The following is a 13,668-nucleotide window of genomic DNA, read 5'->3' on the forward strand; positions in this document are numbered from 1 at the left end:
ACTGACCAATTGTCACGGAAAACGGTGGATGGTTTTCCCTATGCTGGGTCTCGCCTTTTTTGGCGAGGCTTTGGATACTCTGGTGAATGAAGTCGCTGGGGGCAAGAGCACTCTGTTGCCCCGGAATCCAAAGAACACGTCCTTTCGCGGCGAGCGGGGTCCCGCATTTGGACCCTCTCAGGGGTCCTTTTGTGCCTTTAAGTCGCAGTCCAAGGGAAGACCCTTCGAAAGGCCAAGGTGGCCAGAAGGAGCCCTGGGCGGGTAGCGAAAGTCTGACTACGCCGGCTCTGCGCCCCATTCCGCTTCTGCCTGAAGGGACGCCCTCACCCGCTTCTGGGGTGGGGGAACGTTTGTGCGTTTTTTCCTCCAGCCTTGGCTGTCCCGCTTCGGGACAGGTGGGTTCAAGAAATCGTTCGAACGAGATACAAGATCGGACAGATGTTTTTCCTCAATTCTTCGGTTGTCTCCTGGGCGCATGAAGGATCTCCTGGGCCAGGGGGTGGTGGTCCCGGTGCCTCACCGGGACGGATTTCGGGGGTTTTTACTCCAATTTGCTCACTGTGCCCAGTAAGGAGGGCAAAGTGCGTCCAATCCTGGACTTGTAAGCTCTGAACCGCTTTGTGCAGGTTCGGGAGTTTTGCATGGAATCCCTGCGTTCGGTGGGGTTACCCTGGGCCCAGGAGGATTCCTGGCCTTTGTCGACCTGCAGGATGCGTGCCTACGCATCCCCATTTTCGAAGGTCGCCAGAGGTGCCTTCGGTTCGCCATTACGGAGGACCGTTGCCAGTTCGTGGCGTTACCTTTCGGTCACACTTCGGCTCCACGGGTTCTTACCAAGGTGCTGGCACCTGTTCTGGGCCTGTTAAGAGCCCAGGGCGTTGCGGTCTTGGGTGATCTGGATAATCTCCTGTTAAGATCGAGTGTCAGTCAGAGCCTGCTGAACGCCCTGTCCACTATGGTACGGGCGCTTCAGGAGTTCGGTTGGACCATCAACGTTCCGAAGTCGACGCTGTCTCCTTCGTTTCGCTTTCCCTATCGGGGAATGGTTCTGGACTCTGCTCATGCTAGAGTGTTCCTGCCGGAGGACGAGCTCCGGACTCTTCAGGAAGAGGTCAGGTCCCTCCGGGACACCCGTTCCTTTTCACTCAGGACCTGTATGCAGTGCCTGGGGTTAGTGGTCTCGGCCTTCAAAGCGATTCCCTTTGATCAGGTTTCACACGCGGTCTCTCCAAGTGGAGATTCTGGCCAAGTGGAAAATGTATCCTCAGTCTTGGGATCTGAGGGTTTCATTGAGCGCCGAACCAGAAGAGATCTTCTGTGGTGGCTCCAGTCCCCGGCGGTGTCGGGGGGCAAGTCTTTTCATCCGTTGCTATGGACGGTGATCACCATGGCTGCCGGTCTGTCGGGCTGGGGTGGTGGTCTGGGCAACCTGTTTGCCCAGGGAACTTGGTCGGAGGAGGGATCCTCCCTTCCGATCAGCATTCTGGAATTGAGGGTGATACAGCTTTTGCCTTCTCCAGTGGTCGGAACGACTTCAGGGCCGTATGGTTCGGGTACGGACGGACAATGTCACCGCGGTGGCTTACGTCGACCACCAGGGGGGCACCAGGTGTGCCCGAGCGGCCCATAAAGTGACCGACATTCTGTCCTGGACCGAGACTCACGTCCCGGCGTTCACGACAGTTCACGTTCCGGGGGTGGGGAACTGGCAGGTCGATTATCTGAGCCGCCAGACCCTGGACCAGGGGGATTGGTCCCTACACCCGGAAATCTTTCAGATGCTGTGCGCGAGGTGGGGATCCCCGGATGTGGATCTGTTTCACGTCTCGGCTGAACAACCTGGGGGAAAGGTTCGTGGCAAGTACGCGCGATCCTCGGGCGGCTGCCTCGGACGCGTTAGTGGCACCTTGGCATCAGTATCGTCTGATGTATGCCTTTCCTCCACTTCAGTTGCGATCCAGGCTCCTTCACAGGTTGGCCTGAAATTCGCACGCGGTGTTTCTGGTGGCACCGGACTGGCCTCGTCGGTCCTGGCACACGGACATCATTCGTCTGGCTGTCGTGCCTCCGTGGCGCCTGCCACTGCGGGAAGCCCTTCTGTTTCGTAGACCGATCTTCCTTCCTGCTTTACAGTCGCTGGCTGTAACGTCCTGGCTGTTGGAAGCCAGGTCCTGTGGACGGGGGTCTCTCCCCTGAGGTCATTGCTACTCTACTCATGGCTAAAGAGCCTCGTCTGGTAACGTTTATTACCGTGCTTGGAAAGCGTACTTTGCCTGGTGTGTGTCCAGGGGGTTCTCCCCTCGCTCATTCGGTGTCGAGAGTGTTGGCTTTCCTTCAGACTGGTGTGGACCAGCTTTTGGCGCTGGCCACGATCACAGGCCAGGTTTCTGCACTGGCTGTTCTTTTTCGGCGCCCTATGGCGTCTCATTCCTCATTCGCACCTTTGTTCGAGGTGTGCGTTTTTTGGCCCCTCCTCGGAGGGGGCCCTTACCTCCGTGGGACTTGGACTTGGTTCTGTCCATGTTGCAGCGTGTCCCCTTTGACAACTTCAGGGGGATATCTTTTGTCTCTGCTGTCTGAAAAGATTGCCTTTTTTAGTGGCGATCACTTCGGCTCGCAGGGTGTAAGAGTTGGCGGCGTTGTCCTGCCGTTCTCCCTACTCAGTGGTTCACAAGGGTAAGGTGGTCTTGCGACCTCACCCGTCCTTCCTCCCTAAGGTGGCTCTGGCTTTCACCTTGGTGAGGACATTGTCGTGCCTTCGCTCTGTGCGAAGCCCGTGCATCCTAGGGGGTTGCTTTGCATTCCTTGGATGTTGTCAGGACGCTCAGGGTTCCCCCTGTCGTCCGCTATTTCTTTTCGCGAGTCGGATTCCCTCCTTGTCCTTCCTGAGGGTCCTCGGAAGGGCATGGCGGCGTCTGCGGCGACCATTGCCAAATTGATCTGACAGTCCATTGTTCTGGCCTATACTTGCAGGAACGGGTTCCACCCTTCCCTGTTAAGGCGCACTCTACCAGATCTCTGAGTACATCTTGGGCCTTCCGGCTTCGGGCCTTGGTGGCCCAGGTGTGCAAGGCTGCGACTTGGTCGTCCGTGCACACCTTCTCCACTTTTTATAAGATGGGTGTTTGGGCATCAGCCGATGCCTCCTTTTGGCCGCAAGTTCTCTGTGCGGCAGTGCTATAGGGACCCTTGTTTATGGGTCTTTGGCTGTGGGGGTGTTTCACCCCTGGGTTGCTTGTTTTCCTGGGTTGTTGCTCATGTTGAGCACTTTCCTGTTGCCCAGCTGGTTCTCTTACTGTGCGTAAGGTTCCTTTCTCTGATGTGGGTACTGCGGCTATGTCTCCCACCCCTCATGTCTACACTGCTTTGGGACATCCCATTGGTGAAGACTTGTGAGGGGGCGGCGACTGTCGAAGGACGTAAGAGAAAACGGAATTTTTGTAAAATCTTACCGGAAAATTTCTTTCTCTGAGTCCTCCGACAGTCGCGGCCCCCCGCCCCTCTTTTGGGGTTTTTGTGTACTCTTACTGCTATGCTACCAAACTGAGTTGGGAATGCTAGTGCAGGGAGGTATTGACTAGTGGGACAGCCCCTAGGGGTGTGTCTATGCTAAAAGCTTTTGTTACTAACAAATCTTGTGCCTAGCTACTCCTGCGGAGCAAAGGTCAATACCCATTGGTGAAGACTTGTGAGGGAGCGGCGACTGTCGGAGGACTCAGAGAAAGGAATTTTACGGTAAGATTTTACAAAAATTCAGTTTTTACAAGAACTCCCCTATCCTGGAGGAGAAACAGAATTATCCTGTTTAATTGATACTGGTGCAAGCCAAACTTTTTTTAATATAGAGAACATACCTCCAGGATTATTATGTGAAAATGTTATCTCTGGTGTTGGCCTAACTGGGACCTCTACTGATTTGGTTGAGTCCAAGCCACTTAAACTCAGGCTAGGACAGCAAACAGAAATTGTCACTAAAGTGTTAGTTTCAGACACAAATCCTACTAATCTTTTAGGAGCCGACATTCTGAACCAAATTTTAGCAAACATAGACTACACTCCTACAGCAGTCCAAGTGGACAGTAGTCTGTCAGGGGAAGTTTTAACCACTTAAGCCCCGGAAGATTTTACCCCCTTCCTGACCAGGGGTTTTTTTGCGACTTTTTACTGCGTGATTTTAACGGACAATTGCGCAGTCGTGCGACGCTGTACCTAAACGAATTTGACGTCCTTTTTTCCCACAAACAGAGCTTTCTTTTGGTGGTATTTGATCACCTGTGCAATTTTTACTTTTTGCGCTATAAACAAAAAAAGAGCGTAAATTTTGCAAAAACAAGAATATTTTTCACATTTTTTTATATGAAATTCCCCCCAAAAAAATTTAAAAATCAAAATTTTTTAACATTTTTGGCCAATTTGTTTTCTGCTACATATGTTTGGTAAAAAAAAATTGCAAAAAGCTTATTTTGATTGGTTTGCGCAAAAGTTATTGCGTTTACTGCCTAAGGGAAAGATTTCTGTCATTTTTGGTGGTTTTTTTTTAACGCGTAATGGCAGCGATCTGCGATTTTTTTGCGGTACTGCGACATTGCGGCGGACAGATCGGACCCTTGACTGACATTTTTGACACTTTTGGGGTTACCAGTGACATTACTGCAGTAATCAGTGCTATACATATGCACTGTTACTGCAAAATGACACTGGCAGGGAAGGGGTTAACTTTATTGGGGAAGGAGGGGTTAAGTGTGTCCCTAGGGGCGTGCTTTTTACTGTGATTGGACATGGCTACTAGTGTAGGAACATTGATCAACGGTCCTACATAGTAGAACCGTATGATCACCATTCCTACACAGGGGAGAATGACAGGCGGCTTGTTTACATTAGCCGCCTGCCTTTCTCCCTTCACGGAGGACGATCGCGAGTGACCGGCAGACATCGGGTCCGCCGGTCACGCGCACTGACTTCCCAGAGAACGAGCCGGGGCCGGCGCGCTCCTCCTCGGGCGCGCGCTCGCCTGCTATTGGCTCACAAGGAAGTGACAGGCTAGTGACGTATATATACGTCACTTTGCCTGGCCGGGGCTGACTGCTGACGTATATCGTCGTGCGGCGGTCGGCAACCGGTTAAATTCAGCCTGTGGAGTATTTTTAATTCAAGACTCCACTCCGCCTTTTCCACCAGAATTGGAAGTGATTCCGGCTGATTTATGGGCAAATATGATGTAGGTCTGTAGGACTGCACCCCAGTTATGATAAAAATTAAACCAGGGGTCAAACTCCCCCAGATTAAACAGTACCCACTGAGCATTGCTCAAACTGAGGGGATAAAGAAACAGATCACTCAACTGAAAGCAGCAGAAGGTGTTGTACCAATTAAGTCCTGAGCCAATACACCCCTGTTTTCAATTGCAAAAAGCCATATAAAAAGGGTGGGCAAGTGACATACCGTATGGTGCATGATCTGAGAGCCATTAACAATATAATTGAGGCAGACAACCCAATCTTGCCCAACCCCCACACTTTACTAAGTGGAATACCTGCCTCCAGCACCTGCTTCACAGTGATTGATCTTGCAAATGCTTTTTTTTCGGTGCCCCTACACCCAGATTGATGGCATCTTTTTTAATTTACCCATGATGCCCAAAAGTTAGCCTGGACAAGATTGCCTCAAGGCTGTGTGAGTAGCTCCTCTGAATATAATACTGCATTTAAGCAAGTATTGGACCAATGGTCCCCCTCACACCCAAACACAGTTTTACTTTAGTACATAGACGATTTGCTTGTTTGTTCAGATACAAAGGACATATGTAGCAGAGAAACAGTAAGCCTTCTTACGTTTCTTTACAACAGTAACAACAAAGTTAGCAAAAAAAAGGTACAATACTGCCAAGAGAAAGTGATCTTCCTAGGTCACTGCATTTCACATGGAATCTGTCACTTAATCCCAGATCGAGTTAAAACTCTAAAAAACATTGAAAAGCCAAGAAATGTACGGCAACTACGTGCCTTCCTGGTGTTAGTGGCATATTGTAGGGACTGGATTAAAAACGCATCAGAACGTATGGCTCCTCTTTTTGAGGCTACCACTACAAACCCTTTCATGTTCACATGGGACAATGAATTGCAGATGAAGGAGCTTATTAAAATTATGTCTGAAGCTCCTGCCATTGGACTTTCTGACTATACTAAGACCTTCTCATTGTTTTGTCATGAAGTCAATGCTTTTGCTGTAGGTGTACTCACCCAGCTACATGGAGACAAACAGAGGCCTGTGATGTTTGTATCAGCCTCATTAGACCCTGTCATCAAAGGCTCCCCCAGTTGTATGCGAGCAATAGCAGCCAGCATTTTGCTGCTAGACAAAGTAACTGAGCTTGTACTAGACTCTGTTCTAACCCTGTATGTGCTACATGCAGTACAGGAAATCATAAATCAAGTAAATACCAGACATGTGTCTGCCAGTAGATTTGACATGTATCAGTCTGCACTTTTTGCTCCATCAAATCTAACAATCAAACGATGTGTTACTTTAAATCCGGCTACTCTTCTTCCTATATTTGATGAGGAAGATGCAACAAATGGTACTGATGTAGAACCTGAGAGTTTTTCTCATGATTGTATGGCTCCAATGGATGTAGAAAGGGCCTCTGTCATACCAGCAAAAGATGAGCCTTTATCAGATTGTGACATGCATTTATTCGTAGATGGTTCCAGATTTTACACTGATGATGGTCAGCCACACACGGGGTTTGCTGTAACCACTACAGACACCATTTTATATCAAGAAGCATTGACACCCAAGATGTCAGCACAGGAAGCTGAGTTATGTGCTATAGTCAAGGCATGTCAACTCCTAGGGGAAATGTTTACACTGACAGCAGATATGGGTTTGGAGTAGCTCACGATTTTGGGCCCATCTGGAAAGCATGGAACTTCCTGACTAGTGCAGGGAAACCAGTGAGACATGCAAAATTCAAAGAGCAGCTATTTGAGCCCTTTCAGAAACCAGCAGAACTTGCCATCTTGAAAGGTAAAAGGACATGCAAGGGGAAATGACATAACAGCCAGAGGAAATGCTTTAGCGGACCAAGCGTCAAAGGATGCATTCCATATGGCATTTGGAGTCACACCCACTGTAGGGGTCGCCCAGGTAGTGGGGAAAGATTCCCTTCATCAAGAGTAGTGGGATATAGAAACTTTAATTCAGTTGCAGAACCGGGCTCCTGACGAAGAGAAGGATAAGTGGATCAAATGTAATGCTACCCAAAATTAACAGGACCTGTGGAGCGTCAAAAACAGGTGGTGTCTACCCAGGAGTTTTTACCCAGTTTTAGCACAACTGGCACATGGCATCAGTCTTCTTGCTAAGGGCGTAATGGTGGCACTTACTGACTGCTATTGGATAGCACCTGGATTTAGTGCATTTGCAGCCAGGTTTTGTGCTTCATGTCTCACTTGTGCTCTGTACAATGCAGGGAGGCCTGTCCATGTTCCCCAAAAGCATTCTCCTAAGCCAGATTTCCCTTTCCAAAGAATTCAAATAGACTACATTCAGATGCCCAGAATAGGTATGAGTATGCTCTAGTGTGCGTTGACATGTTTTCATGTTGGCCTGAGGCCTGGCCAGTAGCCAAAGCAAATGCAAAAACAACAGCAAGGAAAATTCTAAACAAAATAGTTTTTAGATATGGAATTCCTGAAACTATTGAGAGTGACAGAGGAACCCATTTTACTGGAGAAGTAATGAAAGAGGTAATGGAAGCCCTTTACATACAGCAAGCTTTCCATACACCTTATCATCCACAAAGCAGTGGTAAAGTTGAGAGACTCAATGGCATTTTGAAAAACAGATGTGCAAAAATTAAAGCAGATACGGGGAAAGGATGGGTGGAAGCTTTGCCAATAGCCCTATATTCTGTATGACTACCCCTAAAAACCACATGGGCTGTCCCACTATGAGATTTTATTTGGAGGGCCGCCCAAAACAGGGCTATGTTTTCCCCAACAGTTGCAGGCTTCTCATTCTAGTTTATCGGAATATGTTCAGATTTTGCAAAGAACATTGAATAAAGTACATGAAGGTGTTTATAACTCTATCCCCGACCCAGACTCTGTTTCAGGTATTCATAGAATCCAACCAGGTGACTAGGTGGTGGTCAAGCGACACATCAGAAAGCTAGAACCAGAATTTGAACGGACATTTTAAACACAGAGGTTGCGTCCTGTGAATCTGTTCCTGCAATTGCAGAGTTAACTTTTATTTAGAGTCTCAACCAGTAATGTCTACAACAATGCTGTCTGCCATCTGTACACTGAAAACCGGGATTCATCTGTGAAGAGAAAACCTCTCAAAAGTGCCATACGCCATTGAATGTGAGCATTTGCCCACTCAAGTCGGTTACGAAGATGAACTGTAGTCAGATCAAGACCCCGATGAGGGCGACAAGCATGCAGATGAGCTTCCCTAAAACAGTTTCTGACAGTTTGTGCAGAAATTTAGGTATGCAAACCATTTGTTGCAGCAGCTGTTCAGGTGGCTAATCTCAGACGATCTTGGAGGTGAAGATGCTGGATGTGGGGGTCCTGGGCTGGTGTGGTTTCACGTAGTCTGCGGTTGTGAGGCCGGTTGGATGTACTGCCAAATTCTCTGAAACACCTTTGGAGACGGCTTATGGTAGAGAAACTAACATTTAATTCATGGGCAACAGCTCTGGTGGACATTCCTGCAGTCAGCATGCCAATTGCACGCTCCCTCAATACTTGCAACATCTGTGGAATTGTGCTGTGTGTTAAAACTGCATATTTTAGAGTGGCCTTTATAGTGGCCAGCCTAAGGCACACCTGTGAATGATCATGCTGTCTACGCAGCATCTTGATATGCTACACCAGTGAGGTGGATTGATTATCTTGGCACCTCCAATGCCATAAACAACTTGAACTGCAATGTAAGTTTTGGGATTTTGGGGGCCCTGTCTCCTGGTCCCACCCCTTCCCAGTTTTTATTTATCATCATTTTTGCAATTTTCATATATATATTTTTTTTTTCATAGATATGTATCACACATCTACTCCTGATGAAGTGGGGAACTCGGTCCACGGAACGCGTTGAGTCTGTTGATGCTGTGATCATAACAAACTACTCTACCACTCCTTGGAATTTTGCTATGTTGGTTTTTATGAATTTGGATTTGGGGACCACTTACCAGCTCCCTTATTACCTTGGTCATCCAATATTTTATTACATGTTATGTTTTCATATCTGTATGTACTAATAAATGTTTAAATCATTCCCTACCAGCCTTGTCATGTCTCTCACTCAAAGTCCCAACTTCTTTCATTTTCCACTAACACAGATTTAGACTGATTTATGAACAACATTTTAAAGAAATAGGCCTTTTGTGTACATAGAAAAAGTCTTAGATCTTTGAGTTCAGCTCATGAAAAATGGAGGCAAAAACATTTATATTTTTGTTCAGTGTACTTTCCGGATGCACTTGTAAGTCATGTTTTGCAAAGGTGTCAAATACTTATTTCACTCAAATGCAATTCAATTTAAAACTTTTTTGAAATCCGTTTTACTGGATTTTTTTGTTGTTATTCAGTATCTCACTGTTAAAATAAAACTACCATTAAAATTATAAACTGATCATTTCTTTGTCAGTGGGCAAACCTACAAAATCAGCAGAGGATCAAATACTTTTTTCCCTCACTGTATCAGCAGTTATATTTTTCATGTTAAGTGCATGCATGCCAAGTAATGTAAAAGTGTCAAGTATGTATTGCCTCTCACAAAGATCACAGTACTCCCATAACAATGCCTTTATCTGCTAATATCTAAATGGAACCAGCTTTGTTATACATAATCCAGGGTCAGCATCTACATCCTAGACTGAGATACTGGTTCAGAGATGACACATTCACGTAAATGCTGGTTTCCGTGTAGTTATTGGCTGTTCTGGCATTCGTCTAATAAAGATCGTCCCCTGCTGCAGTCTCTCAACTTGCTACAAGCTTGCAATTTCTGATCATTTGAGGAAAGAAGACTCAGGAAATTCTTCCTCCTGCCTGCAGATGATTGGTGACATCATCCCATTTAAGGCTATGTCACTTCACTGGAATCGAAGGATTGCTTTTTTTTTTTTAATAAAAGATTGCTTTTTTAATAAAAGCTACAGCTTTAAAAAAAAAAAATACTGTTTTATGTGCGTTGTGCCATGTTAGGAATTTAGTCATGCAGACTAAAATTACTGAAAGGTCCAAGTTATGTTTTCAATCAGATTTCCTTTCTCGGTTTTCCTCTCTCTGTATATAAAGTAAACATTAGCTTACACCATGCATACATTAGTCACGTCATATGGCAGTTTGATTTATGTTGGAGTTTACTCCAACCATTCAAACTTTTGTTGAAATATTAACAAATTACATTTCTTTAACTTCAATTACTCACATAGTAAAATCCATCTTCATCAATCTCACCAAAAACAGTAATGATATCTCCTGTGCAGAAGGTTAACTCAGCCTGCAGAGATTAGAATGAAATGTGTTACTTAGTAGTCAGTGTGCTTTTAGTATTTGAGTACTGCCTACTTTGGCAGGTAATGTCAGAAAAGCATGAAAAAGCCTGCACACTTTTTTTGATGTTTAGGGATTTGTCCAGTGGTAGCTGGTAATTTTTTTTTTGGAGGGGGGGGGGGGCGCAAACCCCTCCAGGTCTTTACCTGCAAACGGAGCCTCCATCGTTGTCATGGCTGCCCTGATACCCGGCTGACGGCTTCCTTGTTCCAAATCTTCAGCCTCTTGATTGGCCAGGAAACTCAAAGTGACGCGTGGCGAATTTCGATTCGCTAAAGTCAAAAGTGGGCGGATTCGGGGCACAGTGCTCTGGGCCCCAAGCACATTGTTAAACAAGCCTATTAGAGCCTCAGGCTCTAATCACGCCTTGTTAAACATTGACAGACCTAATAGACATAGAAAGATTTTTTTAAAATAAATTATAATATGACTAACATTCAATGAATCGCATTCATATTGGTCAAAACTTTTTTTTGGGGGGGGGGGCAGCGCTCATGCCTCTTATAGACCAGCCACCACTGGATTTGTTACCATGGAATACAAACAACATATTAGAAATTGCATTTTACTTGATTAGGGAACTAATTGGCAGTTACTGCATCAGATATTTTTGGCAGTTTGAATACGTCTTATATGACTGCAAGAATTTTTTTTCTTTTAAATAGCAATGTTCCTTTTGCACAAACTTCTTTGTGTCATTAATATACCATACTTTAAAGTGGTTCTAAAGGCTCAAGGTTTTTTATCTTCATGCGTTCTCTGCATGAAGGTAAAAAACCTTCTGTGTGCAGCAGCCCCCCAAATACTTACCTGAGCCCCATTACGATCCAACAAAGTACACAAGAGCCTTGGCTCTCTGGGTGAACTCCTTGCTCATTGGCTGAGACAGCAGCAGCAATTGGTTCCTGCTGCTGTCAATCACAGCCAGTGAGCCATTCAGTTCTGTGTGTGAATGGACATGCACGCTCGGGAGTGAGCCGACTTGAGTGCCCCCAGAGCAAGCTGTTTGCTGTGGGGGCACTTGGCAAGAGAGACGAGCTAGGAGCGTTGATGAGGGACCTCAGAAGAGGAGGTTCAGGGCTGCTGTGTCCAAATCATTTGCACAGCAGGTATGACATGTTTGTTTTTATTTTATTTTTTTTAACTTGCTATATGTTTTCTTTGTACCAAACATTCCTTGCATATTATTGAGATGCTGGATTTGGAATTACAGCTCGATCTGGTTTATAGATGAAGAGAACATTTTACCTCAACATCAACGTTAGGTGAGCTTTCCCTTGGGTCGTAGTCATACAGCGCCACCATCCTTCTTGTAGACACTGAGTGCTGCCTCCCACTTCTCCTGTTTCGCTCTGTGTCAATCACAGAATAGTTTTTATGCTTCATTTGAAAACCAAGTCTCCCATCAACAATTATATCTCATGATAAAACCAACAAGCTGGACAAAAGACCAACGGAGTGGACATAGAAGCTGAAATGGACAGTGATGACAATTTTCTGGACATACCACCTCTAGACCTGACTTATAAAATATTTCTTCATTAGATGATCTTCTGAGCATGACTCAAACAATGGCCACTGTTTATGTATCAGCACAAATTTATGATTTTTTGTTCAATTTTGTTCTCCAAGCTGCATCATGTTCAAAATGATCATAGGTAGAACTATTCATTCATATGAGTACATTTTGTCCCACTGTACAATTGTGCCCCAATATAGTTTGCTCTTTGTATTTTTTTGCTGTTCAGGGTAATTAGTGTGTACTACTACATTTTCATTTTGTTATCTCAACACTGTATTAATCAGGTTGTATAACCCTAAATGGTATTCATTTATATATATATATATATATATATATATATATATATATATATATATATAAAATGTATGCTCCTAGTGAAAATGTTTATTAATTGCAATAAATGCTCCAAGCGACAGCAAAGTAATATACAGCAGAATGAAACCCATATAGAAATCCCTTTTACTTCAAAAATGTATTTTATTTATTACGTAGTCATCAGTGGCATGTGCCTAGTCTCCAACCACACCTGTATTATGTTTGCAGTCTTTGATCATCTCCTGTAGCATACTGCAGTATTTTGGGTCTCTGACAGTTTTCTGTAGCATTACATACACTGAACACTATGTGCAGCCCATTGGTTATATCAGGGGCTCCGTTTGAGGTCCCCATATCAATTAAACTGACCACTACTGCTCTTAGTTATCCAAAAAGAAAAGCTGTAATGATTGATACCGAAAACAAGTCCAATTTAGACTTAGCTGACACTTCACACTTTTAACATCCCTATTAGTGGCACAAAAGAATTTCACAGTCCAAACTTCTTAGATCTGAAGTATAGTTTTATGTGCTATATTTAATGAGAAGGGCCGGGGTAAAAAATAAATGAATTGTTGTTAATTAATGCCTTAATCGCCTATAATATATTGTTTTCTTCAATAATATGGTGTATTTTAAACTGGCATAAATAGCACTATTATTATAAAAATGTGCTATTTTTTCAACTTTCTTTGATTTTACAGATTTTACACTTGTTTAAAATTTAGAAATGTTAATATTTATATAACAACTTCAAAAGTAGTTCAGTTCAACCTCAAAAGTAGTTCAGTTTAACCTAAAGCAATCGAAGATCATGTATCAGGTACTGTATATATACAGTCATGTTGTGGTTAAGGGGGTAACAGCAGCAGGATTCATTGTCAAAAATGATGCAAGCTCAAAGGACAAAACATGCTTGTTAGTTTAACTTACAAAAACATAGTATATTTAGACAGGTCATATTAGCTTGTGTATTAACTGAATAAAGTTAGGGTTTGTTTAGCACAGACCTCGTTTAGACTTTCTGGATCTGCGGTGTACAGAGCGAGAGCTCTCTTTGAAACGTTCACAGTTGACTTCAGGAAAGGAATGCATATAAATAAAAGAAGAGAACATATGAAGCTGTTTAGAGTTCTACTGTCAACCTAGAAACGCTCAACTTGGAAAGTGAATGTAACTGACTAGTGTTTTTGTTTCTTATCAAGTGTAAAAAAAAGCTTAATTTACAAATGTATGTAAATAGCTCTAAAACAAATATAAACT

The 13,668-nt window shown here is 44.5% G+C and overlaps 1 protein-coding gene across 16 annotated transcripts in view; it reads right to left on the reverse strand.

The window, feature by feature from the left end:
• Positions 1 to 13,668, reverse strand: part of RIMBP2 (RIMS binding protein 2) — an 855,912-nt gene that overhangs the window by 38,850 nt on the left and 803,394 nt on the right. For 11 of the 16 annotated variants that reach the window (XM_082266906.1, XM_082266905.1, XM_082266904.1 and 8 more), the window contains 3 exons: positions 13,416 to 13,481; positions 11,817 to 11,920; positions 10,444 to 10,515 (listed from right to left, as the gene is read on the reverse strand). In XM_082266906.1, the coding sequence (XP_082123032.1) occupies positions 10,444 to 10,515; positions 11,817 to 11,920; positions 13,416 to 13,481 (242 nt within the window). The remainder of the gene's footprint in view (positions 1 to 10,443; positions 10,516 to 11,816; positions 11,921 to 13,415; positions 13,482 to 13,668) is intronic. The other 5 variants (XM_082266902.1, XM_082266909.1, XM_082266901.1 and 2 more) reach the window with 1 other exon arrangement.

The sequence above is a fragment of the Pelophylax lessonae genome (genome assembly GCF_965119305.1).
Source record: "Pelophylax lessonae genome assembly, chromosome: 1".
In the NCBI taxonomy this organism is placed as follows: domain Eukaryota; kingdom Metazoa; phylum Chordata; class Amphibia; order Anura; family Ranidae; genus Pelophylax; species Pelophylax lessonae.